The 24,665-nt window shown below is 30.7% G+C and overlaps 1 protein-coding gene across 6 annotated transcripts in view; it reads right to left on the minus strand.

Annotated features, from left to right (window-relative positions):
• The window catches only part of NOVA1 (NOVA alternative splicing regulator 1), a 148,384-nt gene that overhangs the window by 30,431 nt on the left and 93,288 nt on the right, over positions 1-24,665 (minus strand). For 5 of the 6 annotated variants that reach the window (XM_054577892.1, XM_054577897.1, XM_054577896.1 and 2 more), the window contains 2 exons: positions 11,360-11,526; positions 1,343-1,414 (listed from right to left, as the gene is read on the minus strand). In XM_054577892.1, the coding sequence (XP_054433867.1) occupies positions 1,343-1,414; positions 11,360-11,526 (239 nt within the window). The remainder of the gene's footprint in view (positions 1-1,342; positions 1,415-11,359; positions 11,527-24,665) is intronic. The other variant, XM_054577893.1, reaches the window with a different exon arrangement.

Genomic DNA, 24,665 nt, shown 5'->3' on the forward strand with positions numbered 1-24,665 from the left:
GTGAAAATCTGTGTGTGTGTACACACACACACACACGCGTGCGCGCGCTGTTTAATTTCATGCATCAATAATACAAGCTTGATTCTCACTTTATATAGTACCATTTCCTTCAAAGAGAAGTGCTTGGTTTCGTCACCAGAGATGTATACTTTTAAACCAATTTACTGGGTCTAAAATATACGCATTATATTTTTTGTCTGAGGGAATGCTACTGCATAAAATAAAAATCAAGCTCCTAACATCCTGTTAGATTTGCTTGCAGTTATTATTTTTATAATTTTCCTGAGGTTGCAAAAGTATTAGAATCAATAATGAGCAAAATAATTCTGATAGCCTTATATTAGATGACATGCAAAAGCTACATTTAATATATTTAGCAAATATAGCTCAAAGGTAGTAATTTATTAGTCAACTCTGAAATATATTTAAAAGATAAGCTTTTATTTAATATTTAAATAATCCCATAAAGCCTTGTATTAATAAAAAATTGGAATTAAAGAAAACACTTCTCACCTAAATGAATCTCAACTCAGACAAAATGAAAATGTGTTTAATCATTTTAATAAATATATTTTTCAACAATTGTGAAGTTAAAGTACAGTATGACTGAATTACATAAAATAATTGTATATAATTTCCTTAAATATACCAAAATTAACCACATTTTTGAAGAATGACCTACAAATATTCAGTACCAAAACAATCATCAAATCAAACTATTAAGATATATTTATACTTGCAGTTTGCCACCCGAAAGAAAATGCTAGTATAGAATTCTAAGAAAATCCCACTTCCTGAGTTGTTAAACAGCATTAAAATTATCACAAATATCAATTTTCAGTTACTTTTAGATTGCTACAAATGCTTTTTAACCAAAGATTAAAATTGTTTACATAGTAAGAATATCTGAAATAAAAAGCATTTAATATGCATTCACTTTTAAAGATATACCTTTGCTCAACAAGTCATATTTAAACATTTATTCTTTTTCATATATGATATTCTTAAGTTATATACCAAGAATTAATTCTAGGAGGAAACAATAAGGGAGATCATAAACATCAACTCAATAAATAACCCTTAGAGCTCCATAAAGTCATCATAATTTTAAGGGGAAAATCCAAAATTCTAATAGTCTACCACCTGAAAATATTTTTGTTACCTAAAGTTAAAAATGCATATAAATTTTCAGAAATTATTTCTTTCTCAGTTTATTTGGAATCTGATCATGGTGCACCTTTGTGAGTGAAAGAATACATCCTTGACCCACCATTATTTTTTCTCCAGTGTGCAGGCAATCACCCGTGAAAAGTATGGTGTAGATGACAGGATGATACTGTACCTGATTAGCTCTGGAGGTGGTCATGGGATCAGATGGAGAGGACTTGGTGGTAGTTGGGGAAGATGGCAATGTCTGGGAACAAAGCAGTTCAGGAGCAAATCAACCTTTATAAGCCTTAAACTGATTATTTAAATAAAACAAAATAAAATAAAATGTAATATAACGAGAACAAAATCCTATAAACAAATCTTTCTCCTAGTCATTCAAATTTAATGGAATTTAAGATCAATTAAATAACTAATGCATGTAAATATGCATGCATAATAAGCATGTAAAAATAAATTCATGACTTGAAATCATGATGGTGACTGATAAAAATTCACATGAGTATTAAAGGTATCCTGACCATATTCATGAATAGTAGTCTCTTTTCTTTCCCTTTGTTTTCTTGGGGAAAAAGAGATGTCAAACAAAAATACAAGAAATTCAATGAATAAAACTAAAAGAGTCATTTTCCTATCAATGAATACAGTCGGGGATTGGAAGAAGTGGTGAAATGAAGTTTACTTTGGCATAAAAGTATCCACCTACTTAATATGTTGAACATCACCAACAAGTTGATTCCACATGAATTTAGGGATCCATACTTAAAAGCAATTAAATTTGTTGTTCTGAGTTCTTAATATCACATTATCTTCTAAAGTATTAATTTTTAATTAATTTAGAGCCCGTCTGAAAATGTAAACATTAACTTCATATTAATAATCAAGTAACTAATAGCATTTTAACACTTTACCACTTATGCTAAACACTAAAATTTAATATAGATGAAGGGTACAATATATTGTAGTATCATCAGCCTGTGTTGAAAATAAGCACAGAAATATTAGGAATCACTTTTATTATTCACTTCACTTCTAAACATACTTACATACTATATATAAAATATGTTTTATGAGAACATATTTGCTAAATAATTCATTAAAATATTTTTAAAAATCTTCATATCTAAAATAACCTTAAAAGGTAAAATATTAAGATGTTTTTCTTTTTTAAAAAAGTATATTTTCAATGAGCAAATAACATTGCTTAAATAGTACCCTCAATAGATAATATTTCTTAATAGGTGAAATGGGCTAATTTTGTAGTATAGACACAACAATTCTATATGAACATTACGTTTAATATTAATATGTATCCATCAAAATTACTCAGATATGAGCAAAAGCATAACTTTAAAGGTTCAGCAGTATCAGGGAAAAGTAGAAGAAATTACTTAATATAGTTATAATTAATGCATTTTAATTTAAAAGTTCTAATTTGGATAGAATAAAGCAGTTAAGAGTAAAAGAAAAAATAAGATATTCGCAGGCTCCTGCCTAACTCACTGTTCTCCAAAAACTAAGATTGCTTCTAACATCAGATCATGCTTTAAATAGTCCATGCCTTAAGAGATTCCTAGTTCTTCTTAAGTTAAAACCTTAGATACTTCCAGGAAAACTAGACTTAATGTCAAGTCACACCAAGGTTTAATCATATATAAAAAGGAGACAGGAGCTACATTCAAAGGTAAAACCTCGTAAAAGAAGAAAAAATTCTTCAAATCCTTTGTTTTCTGCTTTTGTTCTTTGTAATAAATTACTGTCATTTCACAAGACTTTAATTTTCCATCATTAAAATTTGTCCTAATATTTTCTTTTCTTTGCAATACTATGCTCAGGACATACGATACTAACTTCCTGTTACTATTAATTAAACAATAAAGGTTTTATTTTTCTCATTTTTGGTTACAACTTGTATTGCAGATAATTCTTGTGAGTAGTCAGCATACATTTAAAAATCTGTTCTGTAGTAATCTTATACTAATTATGAGAAGGCTGACTAAATAGATGTGAAATAAATCTAGAGGCCATTCTTCCCAATATAGGTTAGAACCCAAGTACATTAACCTATAGAAACACAAGTATGTGTGTTGGGCTCTATTTCTACCAGGGTAAAATCAACCTGAAGTGTACCTTCCTTGCCCTGGAGATGAATTCTCAACAAAGCCTTGAGTATTACAAAGACTTATGTGGGAAAAGTAGTAATACCAAGTGGCTCAGAATCAGTATTACCTTCTATCAATTTATTTAGTATGGTTTTTTCGGCAAACAGATAAAATATTGGGCATGTATTATTAATACCTGATACAACTCAGATTCATCAACATTGTCCTTAATTCTAATGCTGTTTCTTAACCACATAAATAAAAACAATAATTTTAAACTTCTGGGATAATAATAATGTGTTTAAAAATCATTAAAGATTTGGTTATTAGGTAAACATAGGAAGATAGAGTTTACTATTTTAACAGGTAAAAATTATATAAATTTGGGCTTCAAGGGATAAGACTAACAAAATATTACAGTGAATTATCTCTTAATATATTTTCTTCATTTAAATTTTTGAATTAACATGTAGTGAAATAAACATGAGATGAGTTTTCTAGCTATTTATTATTCATGTAGATACTGTACAAAAAAGTCTTCTACCTTTACTAATTATAGTAGATTTCAGAAAGCCTACATTTCAGATATATTTTGAATACTAGCTGTAAAAACTTTTATTAAACAGATAATAAATATATTAAAGTAATGCCTTTACTTCAAAGTTTCTATTAATTAATGAAACAGCTTTGATAGTTGTTCTCAACAATACAAATAGAATGGAAAAATCAAGAAAAAGATTATTTCAGTATACAATATGTTTGTTTCCCTAATAGTTTATAAACAAAATGTTTCCAGTTAAAAATTATTTAATAAAATCCATATAGTAACAATATATTAAAATATCTGTTAGAAAACATTTTAAAAGGACACACTCGTCTAAAATTTAGTTTTTTACATTTATCAAATAGTGATTATGAAGGGCACTCATTTCTTTATCACAATTTTACCTTTCAAATGGAAAAGAACATTTTTGTTTACATGAATTAAATGGCTGTTTAAAGATTCTGTTTTGAACAATGAATGCTGAATTACTGCAGAAAAATTTGAAGTATTTCATAATTTTAAAATAATGGATTCTTTGGAGAATAGTTTTTTTTGAAAATTTAAGATTTTACAATAGGCATCTAGTTAAATATAGATATAACTAGGCTTTTGGGACTAGAAATAAAAAGTGATTAAAATTATAAAATTTATTCTTGTTAACAAGTGACATTTTTGCTGGACCAGAGAATATTACTATAAATAAACTGTATAATAAAGTTTACCTTAGCAAATCTACAGTAATAGACTGTCAAGAACTTCTGATATTTAGAGGTATAGTGAGCACAGCAAATAACAACAAATCTCAGTTATAATTTGGAATCTATCACTAGCTGAGTAACGTTAACTTTAAGTAATTAGCTTCCCAAACCTGTTTTGAGTTGTTAAATAACTCTGCATAGTGCTCTATAAAAAATAATGGGTACATATTTAAATATGTAATCATCACCTTTATTTTTTCATCCTGAGAAGTATCTTCCTCCTCTTCCAATGTCTGAACTATCTGGGACAACTTAGCCCTAATATAAACTTGTGTTGTCCATCTTCAACAGGTCTTTCACAATGTACTCATTCCATAGCTTATTTTCCTCATAATTGCTATTCTATACTTCATCCTTCTTTTCAACCATTCAATCCCCTGGATTTTATCTTCCTTTCAACTGATACGCTTTATTTCTTAAAAGAAATCGCAACTTCCCAGAATGAGCTTCCTTGTCTACCACAATTGACTTTTTCACAACTTTTTCAGTTTTCCAAAGCCCCCCAAACCCCATCTTCATATTCTTTTCACTATAGACAAAATTGGCATCTCCTACTCGAACTCCTAACAGGCTGGGATCTTAACACCCTAAATTGTATCTTTAAGCCACTCCTGAGTCATCTTTTTCCCTAGTAATCTCATCTTCAGTTCCTCTGCCTTTTCAAGCTCCTTTTTATTCTTTAACATAAGCCATTCCCTCTTGAGTAGCAGGGGTTTGTGAGCCTCTCTGATCTAACTTGTACATTTCTTCTTTGTATGACCAAAATTTCAAATCAGCAGTTTCTACACCAAACCATTTCTTTTCTTTTTACCTAACCAGCCTATTTTCCTTTAGGAAATAATGACTTTGCTTTCACCATGTGAACTGAAAATAACTTTTAAAATTTCCAATAATTTCCTATTTAAAAAAGCTACTTATTCTCCTATTTTCCTCTGGATATTTGATACTCATTTAGCCTCTTTCCTTATAGTTTCCTTATTTCATGACAGGAAAATTATTGATTTCCTTTTTATCTTTATGATTTAGAAAGAGTACCTACTAAGAACATGGTGGAGTTTTATTCAGGTAATACTCACAATATCCTAATGAAATGGATCACTATTACTATCCCCAAGTTATAGGTAAAGAAGTAGAGGTAGAGAGAAGCAAAACAACGTGTTCAAAAATACCCAGTTGGTAATTTAAAAAGCCAGGACTTTAATCCTGGCAGTCCAGCTCCAGATCCTGTGTATTTACTGTAATAACTGCTTCTTTTTTCATTTGTTAGTTTTTCTTTCCTGCTATGAAAATGCAAGTGAAATTACATCTATTGCAATCAGGGGTCTGTATTTTCAGTTTTAGATTCTAACCTATGCTTCTATAAAAAACTACTTCAAGAAAAAAATATACTATTTACAACTTAACTTTTCTGAAACAAACTAAAGTATCTCAAATAGGTGCTTGATTAAAATTCATTTGTTTGCTCTCAGGTTTCACCATTCTACTAGGTTCAAAAGTATATATAGTCATTGTTTATTCTTCCTTCACCATTTTGGAACTAGAACAAATCAGTCTCAAAGCCTTACAAATTTTACTTTGAAACATCTTTTAACTTCAGGCATTTGTCTCAATTTTCACAACCAAAAGTGAATTGAAGTGTTTCATCATCTTGTTCTTAAAATATTGTCTAGTCTCTTGCCTTCACCCTGATACAAGACATTCTATTTTAAATGAGGTTCTCTTCTTAAAGAAGTTTATTCAAGACTTTGAAAAGTATCAAAAGAGAGAAATCTATTGGATTTATTTCACCAGCATTACTCAAACCTGAAGGCTATAAAGCCTAGTGTTAAGATAAATAATTACCAGTTATATGTCCTTGGGTAACTCACTAAGTTTCTCTAAGCATCAGCATCCTTAAGTATAACATGTACTCTGTGCCTGTCTCATAGAATTTCCGTGAGGATGGGTGAAGTTGATAATACATGCAAAGTGCATATCATGATGGCTGGCACAGAAACAGAATAGGCACCACATACATAGCACTATTACCATTATTACCAGTTCTTCGCTCTTGCCCACAAACTTTTTTTTTTTTTTTTTTTTTGCCAGAGAGCCACTGGATTTGTGAATGTTACATGAAAAAAGTTTTAGGAAATATTATCTTACGAACTTTCATATTTAAATATCTGCACTGTAGAATACTCAGCTAATTGTCATAGTTCTCTTTTTCTCCTACAAGTTTTATCTACAAGCACACTAAGATTCTGTCTGGCTTTTTATCACACAACAGAGCTAAGTGCAGAGGTACCTCCTTTTTTTCATAACCTTCTAGAGAAATTAAAACTGCTCTTTTGGGAGATACTATGAAGAATCCGTAGGGTGCCCCTACCTAACATCCAAGGCTCTCCATTATCTGGTCCCACTTTACCTATCTAACATTATTTTATCTAAACTCCAATACAAACATTCCATGTATGTCAAGATAGTCTCCTTACTGGTAAACAATTATGGTACCTTTCTCCTCAGATCTGCTTTTTTCTTTTTTCTTTTTTTAGTTAGTCAATTCTTATACAATCTTCAAGGTTCAGTTCAAGTCTTCACCTACTTTACAATACCAAATGTCACTAGCCTACATTCCTTTCAGTCCTCTGAACTTTTATAGTACATTGTTTGTATTGTAGTTTTGGTATATAAATGTAGTTACACATTTTTATAAATTATTTAAAGCATTTTTGATCTCCCACAAATAGTTTTAGAGAGCAAGGACTACAATGTGATATATTGCGCAATACACTTGAACAAACAAACAATGTGCTATTTTTGCCAATTTTTCATGATGGAAGTAAAATTATTTGGGTTGAATAAGACTTCTGATATCTTAACTTGATTTTTTTAATATAAGATAATTTTTTATATACCTATAACACTTCTTAATGCAGCTTTTCTTAAAAACACATTTGAACCAAAAAGTAATGAAAATTGCTGAAAATCTGTAATAGACAAAGGAAGTTAACAAATGCTAACTATAATACTTAATGTGGTTGCTACCAATTTGGGGCAGTTCATTATATTGTCTCATTACATCCAGGGTTGTCCAGCCTCTCGGCATCTCTGGGCCACAGTGGAAGAAGAGTTGTATTGGGCCACACATTAAACATATTGCGGCATGTAATCACAAAAAAAAATCTCATATTTTAAGTAAGTTTATGATTTTGTGTTGGGCCACATTCATGCCCATCAAGAGCCACATGCTTGAACACCTCTGATTATTGGTTTTGAGGGACTTACAAGAGGAAAAGTTTCAATAATCCCATGGGATAAAAAGTAAAAAGCATAAAGCTCAAAACGTTAAAAAAGTAGAAATAAAATATATACCAAATAATCTGTGTTAAGTAGTGCTCCAGAAATGAGTTTAGAGCTCTAGGCAAACAAAATCTAAATTATCTGAAAGTTACTGAATATTTCAGTTACCTGTGTGTCCTAAAAATAAGAAATAGTATGTTTCATGCAAATTAGTATGTTTATTTTTGGTTTACTGGCTTTTGTTGCGTATCTGTTTCTAGTATAATGTCTTATAAAATGAGCACAGTGGTGCTGTGTACCTCATGATAGTCTCCTGATGTTAAGGCTAAAGAACAGAGGCTATAAGATTTTGATTATTCAATAAATATTATTATTGTCATTTTGAATACATATTAGATTCCTCTGTATTAGCAAATGTTTTCAATAACAAATTTGATAATTAAGAATTGAGTATTTCAAATATCTCATATTTGAAGCTGAATGTTAAGCTGTCATGATAGATTTCACCATTCTGCTATATGAAAGACTTACAAGACCACTGTGCAATTCTTTTCTAACAAAAATATTCTGGTTTGAGAACTGATTCAGTCAATAAGGGCAGGTAACATTTAGGCAAAATATGGTGGTTCATGTGATTTGTTTGGTTACCAAGTGTATCTAGATTGCATAATTCACAATATATTATTTTATTAAAAGTTCATAAAATATGGTGTAGAGTTTTGACTTTTAAATCAAGCTTTAATTATTTAGAACTCTGACTTCCTATTACATATAAATCATTTTTACTTTTAGATTACCTATAAATTATTTTTTTCACAAGCAAAACCTTAAAATTATCAGTCATAAAAACAATGAATATACTGTATTAAGAAAATCTATAATTTCATATTCAATATTAATTCATTTCTATGCAAAACTTACATTTTCTAGATCAAGCATTTTTAGAACTCTAATTTTTTGCACGATGTTAACTAGAAGAAAATTATAAAAAATGTTTCAAAGGTATTATATTAAAAGATAACTTGAGAACTGAAGCCCAAAGCAAATGTAAATGGTATATCTTTAGTTAAGGGAAACTCTACCATTCTAAAATAAATCTTATTATGATTTTATGTGTTAAAATCAAAGATATATGTAAACATCATATGAAATGTATCTTTATTTTAATGGAAAGTAATTTATTTTAGACATAATTATTTTATACTGGATAATCAACGTAATTTCTTTAGAAATAAAATCATGGTAATTTAAGTTTATATATTTGGAATTCTATTTAGGGAATGATCCAGTAAAGTCTTTCATTGGTAAAGCAGGACACCTAGGAAGTTAGAAAGTCCTAAACTTAGAGCATAAAAGAATTTGGTTCATCTATAATATCTTAGAAATATATTTGAGCTCTCCTCCAGATTTCTCAATTTTTATATTTACCAAAAAAGTGTTAAATATATTGCCCTACTAGATTTAGTGTACTCAACTGATAAATCTTTTTAAATGACATTCCACTTCTTTCATATGTTATTCATTACATAAAAATATTAAATAATCAACAATAATTTTAATTCCATGAATACTTACAAGGCTTATAATGAATGCAAATACACAAGAGGAAACCAATACCTACTTTAACACTTATTCTGAATTTAAATATTATCAGAAAAAAGCAAATAAAAATAAACCAAACATTTTTAAATTTTGGTTTTCATTAATCTATGTTGGCACTGGATGTATGGTAGCCAATAATTCATACTGCCATGAACAAAACTGGAGTTTTAACAATGATTCAGAGACCATTATTTGATGGTACTGGCTACTTATTGTTACAAAAATAATAAAAATTCATTCATATCATTGCCCTGAATATAGTGCTAGTGATATCATACTATTCACACTATTGATACATTGTATGTTTTACGTTTTAAAAAATCAAGACATTCACCATATTTCTAAATGTTTGAACTTTCTCACAAAAATTACAAAAGAAAAGACTAGACTGGATTAAGGCAAAAAGTCAAATGACCCTACAGGTGCTTCTGTAAATTTTTAGCCCCAAGTGATTTTAATCCAGAGGTCTTTAACCAAACTCCCAGTTTTAGAATCTAGACAGAATGATGGTATCACTTTCAAAGCATTTTTTAGTTTTAAAAAATATTCTCTGCATTTACTAAGCATAGATAAAATAAAGACTCCAAAACTATAACGGCTGTATGAATGAAAGAATCTACTGATGTTTGGAGCTTTAAAATATTTACATTCTGCCATGCATAGGTTAAAAGATACTTCCTTAAAAACATTGTGAAGGGTATACTAAAAAAAGGAACCATTTTGACATTAACAAAGAGTATAAAATGAATGATTTTATATGGAATAACAAATATTCATAGTTTAAACATAAAATAATTTTAAAAATGATACTAGGAGAAAATAGTATTATCCTATTATTGTTTAATAATGCCTTATATAATTGCCTTATCTAATTGATGATTTCTACATTTGTTGTGATTGGTCAACCTTATATTTACCTATACATTGGTAAAATTATTAAATTCATAAAGTTATTTTTTAATTCAGAAACATGAAATTAATAAGATTATAAACTACATTTCAAATTTATTACAGTGAACATAAATATTCTGTAAATTAAATATGCTGTGAATTAATGAAGAATACATTCCTTTTGAAAGCATAGTCTATTAATAGTATGATCACAAATTAATAGTTAATATAAAAGGGCAAGTGCAGAAACAATAATTATAAAGTATCAAATAAATTTGAGAATTTAAATAAGTTTATGGGGAAGAAACCACCTTATTTAATATTAAAAAAATGTCACTTTTCTCCTACATCTCAGCCATTACTCACTCTTAAAAACTCACAATGTCTTTTATCAAGTAAAAATTGTTACAGAAAATCTCACATTAAAAATGAACATTGGTCCTTTATGACATGTATATATATACTATACAAGTTATACAGAATGTAATAGCTGAATTGTAACAAATAACTGTTTGCTAGGCACAAAAGCATATTATACATACTTGTTGACAAAAGTTGAACATGACAAATTAACAAAACAGGAATATATATGCATAATATAGTAACTATACTGAAGACTGATACTAAAAGTGAAAGCTGAAATTTTGAGGATATAGCTTCATTTCAATTATTATATTTTATTAAAAATATAATTTTAAATAGATTAAATTCCCATAAATTATAAAATTTGTATCTATAAATCACAATAGAAATAAGTCACATAATTGCTTCTCAGTGGTAACATTAATAAATTGCTTCTCAGTGGTAACATTAATAAAATAATTCAATCAATAAATCAATTAACTGATCGATCTACGGCAGAGACTCTGATAGTCTTTAAATAAATAAATGACAGCTTATTTTGTGAATGTATAGAAAAAAAACTTGATACGCTAAGACTATAAGGCTTCTTTCATAAGGCATTCACACTATGCTGTGAATATTTCTCTTTGATTTCCCAACTAAACACTCACTTGTTTGATGCGATCTGGATTAACGGTGGTCTGGGGTTGCAGAATGCTGACTGGTTCTGTCTTGGCCACATTTTGAGGCATTTCTCGAATTTTTTCTGCAATGAATCCATGAACTGCATTCAGTGCTTCAACAGTTCCCTGGATCAAGCACACTCGTTCAGTAGTACCTGTGGATAAAAGAATAATTTTCAGAAAATTTTCTTATCTTGTATTTCTTTTCAAAAAAGCTGTAACAATATAGTAATGACAATAAAATAATGTAAAATGTAGAACTCTAAATTAGAAAGGTTACAACTGAACCAAGTAGAATGTGTATATATATGCTCTTCTTCTTACCATTTTTTACTTTCTTTCCTAATTGTCTCAAAAAGGGCCTTTGGATTTTTGCAGAGCCAGATAACCTTAAAAGTTCTGAGGGTACCACTCATTCATTGTCATAACAAATACGAGCACTTATAAAGGGACTTAGGGTTAGAAACTGGTAACACACTGATGAAGATTTATGGACACAGCTTTCAAAGAGCGCTCTCTTAAGGGCAAAAAACAGAGCTCAAGCCAGATAATTATGAGAGTATGATATGAAAACCAATGGAGAACCCTACATGGATAGCACACACAGATGGTCTAGCATAAAAAGAACATTTAAATCAGCGGGTGGGGAGACTTTTGGAAAGCTTTCATAGCGGGTAAATTTCAGAATTTCTACCACCCCATTCACTTACCCTGCTCTTCTTTTCTAGATAGCAACACCACCACCCGACATTTATTTTTTACTTTATCACTAGAATGCAAGCTCCTGAATGACAGTGAATTAGCCCATTTTGTTTTGTGCTGTAGTCTCCCCAAAGCCTACCCAGTCCCTGGACATTACAATAAATATCTACTGGATAAACAAATCCATGCTGCCTTTATTATGTAATTTTAATAATGAGATATCAGTTAAAAATCAAATGTAGTAAGTTTACGAAACTTGAAACTCATGAATTGAAAAAGATACAGAGTATTTCATATCTAGTGAATAAAATGCAGACACATGATGTGAGACATTACTAAAACAAAATTGGTTGGGTCTAGTACACAGGTTCATAATCCATTTTATACTTTACAGATAAAGGCGAAAAAACTTCTAGGTTTTTAGACTATTCTTATTCTTACTGTTGCAGAATAATATTAAACTAATCTTTTCAGCATCCAAATATGACACGTAACTTACTTCTCAAAAATAAATATTACTTTCCTAAACAGTGATCAAAAAATAAAAAAATGGTATTTTAAAACATAAATATTTGTTTTTGAACTAATATGAAAACTTGCAATAACCTACTTATTACATTTCCTTTTGGTGCTAGTTTCAAAAATTCTAAGCCACCATATATTGTTAGAGTACACTTTGAAGAACAAAGTTGTGAAATAAATATTTTAAAAATCATGGGGAATTTATGTTGCTTTAAGGATTAATTGCCACATAACCACTTTTCTAGTAGTTTTAAATTTTAAAAAAATAGTAAAAGATTATCTTTCTTACAGAAAAAAATATTTAGATTAAAAGAATTAGGGGCAGAGGAGAAAGTATTAGCATATAAATACACCTAGATTTTTTTAAGTTTTAAATAATGGAGATTTAAATCTATGAAAAGCTAAGCTTCTAACTTGTACAAAGTATTTCAATAGAGAGCAAGCATATCTTTCATTTGTAAGGATGGAATCTTTCCATAACGTGAGTTTGAAGGCTTAATATTTCCTACTTCTCCTAATCAGCTTTTTTCATCTTTGTTTATCTTGATGTACCACTGTGCTTCTTGGATGAAATTATCTAGTTTACAGAAATACTCTAGGGAATCTTTACAAGGTTGTGTAATAGTTCAATAAATGAACAGAAAGGATGAGAACTGATCAATGTGGTTCATGCAAAGTATTCTCATCTAAGTCAGCAAACTAAACCCATAGATTAGATGACATTCCTGGTCTTAGAGACAACTACAGAGTGCTAGGTATGCCAAAACAGAAAAGGAAATCAGTTGAACCTCAATAGAGATTTTTTAAAAAATAAAAAATGCCACTACATAAAGAGATTATATAATCCATGTTGCTTTAAAATCTAGTTTAATAGAATGCATATCATATGAGACAACAGTAATCCCAATACTCTTGAGATTGTGTAGACTAACAGGTGTTAAAGGGAAATAACTGCGTCATTTAGAAATGTGATTGTATAAAACTAAAGATCACATAACACGTATAAGACAATTTGAAGAGTTAGGTTCAAAGTTGTAGTACATATTCTTTGGAGATTACATTATATCATTACTAATAGAATTATTTTTAAAAAGAAAAAGAAGGAGATTGTGCATTTCCAATGGGAATTGCTACAATCGTCAGAAAAGATGCTGTCATATTCTTTTACTGAACTCTAATGGTCTTTTCACTTAGATAACACGAAACTGTAATTTTTAGGAAAAAGTCACAAGGAGGGAAGGCTGTCAGGTATATGACCAAACTGTGTAACAAAAATGAGACTATACATCATAAAAGTTGCTGTTTTTGTCATTTTAAAGGCCTTTAGGCTCCATTAGTGTCTAAACTAAACTGCCAGTTATCTATCACTTTATTTAACAGGAACATTTGCTTCTCTTTGCAACAGACTAGCAACAAAAGCTGAAAAAGTTACATAACAATATTGTCCACATTTTTTATAATGTAAAGGTACAGGTATATAAGACAGTATTAATTTAAAACTGCACTTTTAAGGGAGAGACTAGAAAAACTCTAACAGGTAGGGCCAACGTCAAACTAGGCAGTGAAATTTGAAATGGTTTTAAGTTTTGATTTCGCGTGAAATACCATCTAATGAAAACACGTTTCTAAAATTAGGTACAATTATTAAGCAAATTCCATAGCAAAATTTAGGTAGAAATTTAATAAAATATAGTATCGTGTGCTACTGTAGTCTTGTACAAGTTATTAAAACTGTTCCTGGTCCTACTCATTTGTGCAGTGGACCCCATTCACTCTTATCTACCAAGATACTGTTTCTGTAAGTATCAGAGCTCTTTCTTACATCATAACTTTTTCTTTTGTTTTCTAGGAGATAACTCTCATCAGGAGGAAAATATGTTATAATTTCTTCAATTTTTGCTGCCCCCCTCCTTAAGAAAGAATTAGAAAATTACCCTTTGGCAAACCAAATAAATAACTGACTTAGATAAAAACCATAAAAATCATAAGCTGAAAGGTTAATGATTTTTCTAATGAAAAATGATTAGTCAATCACAATCTGACTTCAGTGATCAACAGCAGCATAACTAGGGTGTGAAAATCAAACCTGGGCTTCTGGATGTGACACAATATTGGTCACCAATTAGTACAAATAGTACAGGGCACCAATTAAAAGGGGTGACCCAAAATAGTTGAACCTAAAGGTAACCAAGTATTTACACTGCATTACAGCTTACAATACTGAGAACAGAAATACATTTAATGCCACCATGAGGAAGCAAACACAATTGTGGTGATCTGATGAGAACTAGGTATGAGATAGTATCAAAGAATTACTGTTAATTTTAACAAGTATGATTATGACATCAGGTTGTATAAGAAAGTGCTATTTTTTTCTTAAAAATGCAAACTGAAGTATATACTGTTAAAATAACTGGGATTTGCTTCAGAATATTTCTAACAACAAAAATGAAATAGGTACACCCAGATCTTGATATTGTTGCTACATATGAAGTGTATAAAGCGTTCACTGTACTATTTATTCTTTTATGTATGTTTAAAATTTTCATAACAAAAGAAAAACATTTTAAAGCCCTCACTCACCTCATACCCCTCCTCTCAGTTACAGATCAATCTCCATATGCCTCAAAATTCCTTCTCTCTCTATATATACAGATAGTTTCTACTATCCCAGTATTCATTCCTTTTTTCTTGAGTATACTCCAATAAGGTTTTGGTCCCACCAATTCACTGAAACCATTCATCACAGCTGTACCTGGGTAAATCTAATCTTCACGTCTTTATGTTGTTTAATCCTTTCAGCAACATTTGACATAGTTGACCATTCTGTTCTAAAAACGCTTGACCTGACTTTCAAGAAACTACACTCTCCTGGTCTTCATTTTATTCAAGTCATTCGTGTATCTGATGAAAATCTATTGAGTCCCTACCAAATGTGAAGTACTCTGTTACAAGCTGAGGATACAGCAATAAACAGAAAAATCCTGTGCTTTCATGTAGCTCATATTCTCATTTAGACAAACACTATACTTAAATAAAACACACAGAAAAATACAAAATGAAATCAGTGCTATTGAGAAACTTAGGGGACAATAACAGGATAAACAAAAACAAAAATAAAATTAAAGAATGAAATGAAATCTTACACATCATATTCTCTACTGTGTCCTCAGTCCCTGGCATACTGTAGATGCTCAAGAAGTATTTTTTGAACAAAAGAATAACTCTCTAAGTCTAAATTTCTCCTCTCTACATTAAAAACGTATTAGATTTTAAGACTTTTCTTTATAAAATGTCCATAAAACTAGTCAGCCTCTTTGGGTTTATAAGATCAGTTAAAATATGTAAAAAATGAGAAACATTTTGGGAAATAATTTCAAAAACTATAATAAGTTACAAATTACCATGACTATAAAAAAGAATACTCAATGAAAAGAAAGATACAGGAGAAATAATGAATAATTCAATAACTTTCTTTCTTCCCAGGATAGGGAAAAAATAGATCAAATCTAAAAAATGTAATTTAACTAACAGAATGAAGTTCAGAGAAAAATGAATAATTTTTGTTGTGTTTTCAAATATAATCTAAAACATTTTAAATATCTGAGATCTATTTCAACCAGAACAAGTCTAATATAGAATAATGGACATATACTAATGACTTGATCTGCATTTTTCCAACTGTCAACTATAATGAAAATTAGTGAACTGTTTTTGGATGTAAGAAATATATCAATATATACTATTACTGAGACTCAGTGTCTTATGTTAAGAATAAAAGTATGTAAATCTTCAAGAAATATTAATGTCAATCGAGTAAGAAATTTGGTTGGATGATAGTGACACATTTCAAAATGAAAAATACCAAAAATCTAGTATTAACAATTATATGTCAACCTATAGACAATATTTTTGATCTCAAAAAGAACTGAGAGGGCCATTTAATAATGCAATAGCCAAAAACTGAGATTTTAGACAGGCATGACATATAAAAAAATCTTACAGCAAGAAAACAGCTAGTTCTGTGTATGACATGCCATTGAGTCAGCTCTGACTCCTGGTGACTCTATGAATGAGTGATGTCTGCAATGTCCTGTCTGCAACAGCCCTGCTCAGCTCCTGTAAACTCATGCCTATGGCTTCTTTAGCTAATATTCTGAATGAATACAGCTAAATATTTCTTTCAACATAACACTTAGTTTCCATCATTTTAAGAAGTATCTCCCATTTTGTCACACATTTTTAAGTACATTTAACATTTCCATAATACTTGGGCTCAACTATATATTTCTGGACAGTAAGAAGTGGTAACCTCAAGATTTCTTTGAGTCAATTTATCCTTACACCAATGGCATCCCGTGGTTAGTACATCATCTATCAGTTTTCATATTCTTCCCCGCCTCTCACTTATCCCTGATGTTTATTAGCATATCTGGTTCTAGCAGCTCTCTCTTTACTCTTACTTTGCTGCTTCTAATCCTCCATGGCTTGATAATCGACTAAGCAAGGGTGTTTGAATTATATAAACTACCAGCAAATAGGTTCCTAGTGATAACTACAGGAAAAGCTCAACCTTTGCAAAATCTTTTTTCCCCAAAATCTGAGGTTAGTGTCAATAGGTAAAACATTCCTTTAATGCCCTCTTAAGGTTTAAAACTGTAGGTAAGCATTTTTATTTTTAAAACTGAAAAAGAGAGTATCATTTCTAAATGAGTAAAGCAACTTGCAATTAGTGTCTCACTATTTTCAATCTATAATCAAGGTAAGTTAATTACTTGTACGTTTTTGTGATTTAAAAAAGCATAAGCATTAGTTTATTGCTTATGAACTTAACCTTCCTTCAGTTTAACTTTTAAAAGCACAGAGTATTGGTCATTAATATCACATATTACAGTTTTATGGTTAGAGAGAACAAAATGTAAACTATTTTAAAAGCTAAGATTAACAGCAATAATAAATTTAACAGATTAAATTTTTGAAAGATTCTAATGCTAAAAATATGTCTTTTTTTTAATATATTACCTTTCAACAGATGTTACCATTTCTTAAATATGTATCATCTGTAATAATCTATATATGAGAAACATCTATTCTTATTAATACCCTTATAAACAGATGATTTATGTGCATTTGTTAGGTTATATTTATTGTAATTTCATCAGTAAAAGACCCAGTTAGGGGTATGTACGATAATTAAACCCCTAATACAGCATTACATTCTTTCAGGAGAGAATATGTGCTTTACCAAGTTCAAAAAATGAAGCCAATTCAAAGGTCTCCTCTGAAGTTCACAACCATACATCTTTTCTCTTGACTTGGTTCCTTTCCATGTCCCTATGTTCATAGGGAAAAGTTAACTTAAAATTTTACAGTTTTATATCTCATAATGTTCTAAGTTGAGTGCTTTACACAGCAATTATACTTCCTTATACAAACCATTTACTATTTATGAAAATACATATTATGTTATAATACACACATGTAATATACTAATGTTATTAATGTATTATATAATTTATAATACTGTATATAATTTAATGCTCACAATAACCAGGGCAGATAACATTACCTCCAATTTATGAAACAGTGTTTCAGGACATAACTAACAAATGCAAAGAGAAATAAAGGTTTGTCAAATACCACATTCTTTCCATTACAACACATACCTTCTGAAAATGTAATGTTAGGTCAGCTACCAAACTGTATCCATTTCAGAAAGTTTCAGCCTAATGATGAAAAAATTATTTTCGCCCAAGTTGATAATTTTTTAGAAATACATGGACTCACATCATTAACTTAACAGATTTATTCCAAAGTTGGCATAAAATAAATGATTGACCCTTCTTTGCAGAGAACAGACCACCAAATTAAGATAGTTACTAACTGTGTGGGCTATTAGAAAATTTTTTAGAGTAAGTTTTCCGATCAACAAAAGCACTTAGGAAATGGCCATAAAAAGTAAGTTCAATTTGTAATTGCCGCTTTTATGCCATTGTGCAATTATGCACATTTGGTAATGCTTCCTTCTGCCCTATAATTATTACTAAGGGGAAAATACAGTATTTCAAGGAGAGGCTTAAAAAAAAGAAATCATAGGAATTGACAGCTCATGATAAAAAGTAAAAATTACTTTTGTTCTCCTGGTGATTAAATCTTTATACAATCATGTCTCTATTTCTAAACTGTAAAAACTTGCTAAGGGCCATTTTAACATGCTTTACTCCCAAGCCAATATTTGAAGACTTGATTTCCATTTAAAAAGCATGCTTTAACATTAAAATATACTCAGTCAAGCCAAAATATACTTTTCAGAAATATCTACAAGGACTCGTATTTTTGAGAATGTGTGAAATAGGTGAATGAGGAATACAGTCAATAATACTGTGGTGAGTGTTCACAGATGTTTACTGGACAGTGTGGTGATCACATTGTACGATATATATAACTACTGAATCTTTATATTGTATACCAGAAACTAATATAATATTGTATGCCAACTGTACTTAAATAAAAATAAATAATTTCTTAAAAGTATTCACACTTTCCAAAGAACTTAAAATGAGAGAATGAATGGGAATCAGAATAGGTGTCCAACTTCTAACTCATTCTCTATCCCATGAATGCCAATGACAACTTATTTCCTTTAAAATAGACATTCCCATAAAATAGAACCAGGAACCCAGGAGATTAGCTTTCGAAGAAGCTTGATGTATGAAAGCAGACATACCCGAAAATTGTAACAACTGTAACTTCTCGCGTGCATGCGTGTGTGTGTATAATAATTCATTTCCAGATTTTAAATTCTGAGGTGATGCCAAAGGTTCTACCAACAGTTATGATGATGAAAAATTGTTCATTCATTTTTAGCACACGTTTATGCTAAATTTAGGATTACGACAATCCTAGTTTTGTCATTATTACCTTTTCACTTTCATCATAGATTATAGAAGTATAAAACTGCCATGACTAAATTTTATTTAAATTTAATTACATTCTTGTATGAATATATAAAATAGAATTCCTGACCTCCGTTCCCAGTCACTGTCACCATTTATAATTCAGATTAGTACTCTTAAATACCTGCATTAAGAAAAATGGAGTGTAACTCCAGAAAGCAATAACAGTATCTATATGCAAAAAATACTCTGGAATAGGATAATTGGTTTTGTTGAACTGATTTGTATCTAAAGATAAATAAATAAATTTTATAAAAAAAGAAAAATTTGGAATTTGGAAAAACTTGGCATTTTGTAGCTATGCCTTATATAATAGGGATTCACTTGCTGAATTTTAGGAACCATGCTTGGAAGCTGAAAAAACTGCTTGCAATAAATGTGATATCAAATTAAGCTCAAAAACTCAGAAGTGTGACAAGTGGTGGCATGCATAGCTAATCAAAGTCATTGGAAGGTAAGGAAAAAACGTATCACTTAACATGCAGCATTGTAACAAATCTGAGAAGTGCTGCTACTGTAAGCTGGAGCAAGATGAACATCTTAGCTGATAGCCCTATTCCCAACATACAACACAAGCTATCACTTTTGAGATCCAATATAAATTAATGCATTGCCAAGTTTAATCAGTGACTTTATTCCATAATTTAAAAGTAGTTATTAAAAAATAACCATTCTTATCCTGAACTCCTAAGGCCCAAATGAAGGTAAAGTCCACATTTGCACAGATTTTTAGAGGGAGTAAATTATTCAAGTCAGTGAATGATAACAAATGTCATACTGTTGATCACATACACTATATCAAATGAATGCAGAGGAAGCATGAAAAATTTTGACCCTTTCACTTGCTGGGGGAAGGAATATGGTAAATTTTAAAGGTTGGAAAACTAATAAAAATTTCAAATGAGTATGTAAACTCTTACTTAAAAAGTTTTATTAAAATATTAATTTTGGGCAGCTTTATGTGTGCTGATATAATACAAAATGCCAAAATATTTAAAAATTGTGGTAAGTTATACAATTGGCCATTTAAACACTTTTAATTGTACAAATGGTAAAAATTATATTTACAAGCTGTACAAATATCATTATTTCCAACACTTTATCACTCAAAACAAAAAGTCTATAACCATTAAGAAAAAAAATTCTATCCCCAACTCCCCTTCAAAACTCCAATTTCTGACCCTATAAAATTGCCTATTTTAGATAGTTCATGTAAGTTGAATCATTCTCTATTTGTCCTATTTTGTCTGACTTCACTTAGCATAATATTTTCTTCACTCATGTCATAGCATGTATCAGAATTTTATTACTCTCTATGGCTGAATAATTTTCCATTCTATGAATATACCATATTTTGTTTATCCATTCATTTGTTGATGAACACTTTGGTTGTTTCCACCCTTTGGCTGTTGCGAATAATGCTGCAATGAATATTAAGTGTACAAGTATGCTTAAGTCCCTTTTTTTCAAATCTTTTGGGTATATACATGTAAGTGAAGCTGAGGGGTAATATGGTAATTCTGTATGTAGCTTTTTGAGGAACACCTATACCATTTTATATTTCCACCATTAATGCACATGGGTTCCATTTTTTCCACATGCTCATTAGTTATTTTTTTAATAAAAATTCTTAATGGGTCTGAGGTGCAGTTTTGATCTGCATTCCCTCAGTGACTAATGGATGAGTATCTTTTCACTGCTTACTGGTTATTTGTACATGTTATGTGGAGAAATGTGTATACACACCCTTTGGTTGTCTTTTTGTTGTTGAGTTTTAGGAGGTCTTCATATATTCTAGTTATTAAAGCCTCATCGTATATATGATTTGCAAGTACCTTTAGATATAAGGATTTATTTCTAGAGTCCCAATTATATTCCATTGATATATACAGCTATTCCTATGTCAGTAACACACAGTTTTTATCACTATGGCATTGTAGTAATTTTTGAAATTATAAAGTGAGTCCCAAACTTTGTTCTTTTTCGAGATTGTTTTGGTTATTTAGGACCCTTTGTCAATTTCATGAATATAAGAACTGGGTTTTCCACTTTTCTGAAGGAGAAAAAAAGGCTGTTGAAATTTTAATAAGGATTTAATTAAATCTGTAGATTGCTCTGGTTAGCATTGATATCTTAACAATATTAAGTCTTCCTACTCATGAACACTGGATGATTTTCCATTTATTTAGGTCTTAGTCTTTCATCTCCTTGGTTAAATTGACTCCTGTGGATTTTATTATTTTAGATGCTGTTGCAAATGAAATTGCTTTCTAAATCTCCTTTTGAGATTGTTCATTGCTCGTGTATAGAAACACACTGATTTGTGTGTGTTGATATGATACTCTCAACTTTGTTGAATTAGCTCTAGTAGTTTTCGTGTAGATTTTTTGGTGTTTTCTACACATTGGATCTTGTCATATGCAAATGAGATATTTTCCCTTTTCTTTCCAATTTGGATACCTTTTAAGAATTCTCCCTGTTCTATTATTCTGATTAGAACTACCAATAATGGCTGAATGGTAGTGATGAAACCAGGCATCCTTGTCTTGATCTTGATCACAGAGGAAAAATTTTCAGTGTTTTACTACTGAATGTGATTTAGCTGTGGGTTCCATAAATGTCTTTTTTCACGTTGGAAAAAAAAATGGCAATATTTTATCAAGAAAGAAAATACAAACTTAACACTAATACATCCTGCTAACCTATATTCTCCCTCTACATTATAGTTTTGCTATTAAAATGCTGAAAACACATTGCAAAATATCTTATTTAAATAAATAGCTTCAGCACGTTGTAAAATATTCAGAGATAAACATGACTTGGGGGCTAAAGGTGAAGCTGAGCAGTTCTTCAAAGTTATTCACCTCCTTGCTTAAAACATATTTTTGTATTTTCTCATATAAAAAGACAATGGAGTATCTTATCACTTCATTTTTCCAACATGGAGTATTAATGAATAATCAACTAAAAATATCAGAATATATTAGAGTTACAGGGGTTTCAGGTGAGATATGAAAATCGATATTACATCTAACAGTTTGACTACATCTCAACAGGCTGCTACTTTTTAGCTGAGTTTGTTATATATCAAATGAAATTTAACTGACCTATTATATCCTTAGTTTTAAAAAATGTCTCAAAAATGGCAAAACTGTGTTTCTATAATAATTTTCTGTAATTCCAATTCTTGTTTCATATAAGCCTCTTTCTCTCCTTTGTCTCTGTTATTCTGAAGTATTTTAATGCTATGAATAACGCCTGTCAACTGGAAGAATCTCAGGTTAGATGTCACCTGGATGTAACAGTGATTCCCCATCAGAACTATTCACGCATCATAGAATAACTCTCCACAAGCCTCTGGATAGTCCTCTTGATTTTTACCTACTTGAAGACAGATCCTTGGACTCCTGGTCACCCACTGGTCTCTGATCCATGAGAGGACAGATAACTGGCTGTCATCCTCTGGCTTCCTTGCCCTTGAAGGGATTTCTGGGTCTTTGGTTTGCTATCCACTCTCTACAGTTTCTGGCTTCCTGCCCTTACTCATTATCCTGCCCCTATGATTAAGTCCTTGAGTATGTATCCTTTATTTAGTTCACTTGAGTCAACTGATCCCCAGACAAGTGACTACCACACCTCAGTGTCTCACTACCCTTGCTTCTCCCCTCAAAGACCACCACATCAGTTTAAGCAGAATTAAAGAAAGGTCAATGGTTATCATACCTTTAAAATAGTAAGCTGGACTATAAATTTCACTGCCCATCTTCATATGAGATGACCATTCTTTTTATTCCTATACACCTAAGTTTCCAGCGGAAGTCTGAATCTTTTCAGTCATTATTACAGGCTCATGATCTATGTCTCCGAATCTTACCTAATTCCCTACCCTTCTCTGTGCTCCCTGTACACTTCCCTAAACCTCTTCATTGTGCCCTCTGTTACCTCCGTTTCAACATAAGCTCCATATCCAAAACTTCATTTATAAATGTTCCTTTTAGCTTCACCCTTGGAAAAAAATTTGGCTATATTCTTAGGTCTCTACATCCCATGGAGCCCTCTCAACCAGAGCAGCTTTTCTCTCAAAACCAGGTTACACAGGGCCACAAACTGTTTATAGATATTTTCCTTACTCTCTTTGCCATCACTTCTTATTCCTTCGAAGTTTTTGGAAACAAAGTCTAAACAGGAGTTTAGAGAGGTAGACATAAATCAGAGAAGTTTTTAGTCAACAAGACATTATGATAGGGATACTGGTAAATTTTATCAATAATGAATAATACCAAGGGTATAGAATGGCGTTTTACTTTTCACTTCCATATAGGAGCCTCAGTTAACCACCTCCCCCTTAAGGAAACATTTCCTTTCCTTGGCTTTCTTGTTCCACAGTTGCAGATACTGAATTAATTCACTCTCTCTCCACTGACACTTCTATAGTCAAAACCATCACTGTCTCCAAAAGAACCATTACAATAGCCCACTTCTTTATTATACCTCTACTAATCAACCTTTTGCTCAAAGTAATTCCTTGAGCATGGAAATTATGTGCAATTTACCTGTTTAAAATCAATGTATTCTCATCTTAAAGTTAAATCCAAATCCTTTACTCTGGCTTTCAAAACTCATCATGATTTGGCCTCTGCTCAGTTGTCAGTATTCATCTCATATTACTCTCCATCTCTTTTTCTTCACTCCAGGGAGTTGAGTCTTTTTTAGTTCCTGGAACATGCCAAGCTTGTTCACACTTAGGCCTTTTCCCCCTACTGATCTCTATCCTAGGAACATTATTCCTCCTGGTTTTCCCAGAGTAGCCCTTTTTTCTTCACCATAAAATTACCTACACTCCATCACTATCACGGTATGTTTGTTTACTTTCTCCATGACTATTAGCACTTTCTGAACATTTATTTCATTGATCGCCTCTCCCCACTAGAACAAAAAGTCCAAGTGGGCAGAAGCTTTGACTGTTTTGGTCACAGCTATATCCCCAGTTTAGTACTTAGCAGAATATTAATAAAGAATTATTAATTTAATGAATTAAATGTATGGCCTAGGATGAGCTACATTACAGTAGGATGTTATTAATCTAAATAGATTATATTAAAATATATTGATTG

This window comes from Pteronotus mesoamericanus, unplaced genomic scaffold, assembly GCF_021234165.1.
Source record: "Pteronotus mesoamericanus isolate MK-2021 breed Mesoamerican mustached bat unplaced genomic scaffold, CSHL_Meso_final contig_46, whole genome shotgun sequence".
NCBI classification, from domain to species: Eukaryota; Metazoa; Chordata; class Mammalia; order Chiroptera; family Mormoopidae; genus Pteronotus; species Pteronotus mesoamericanus.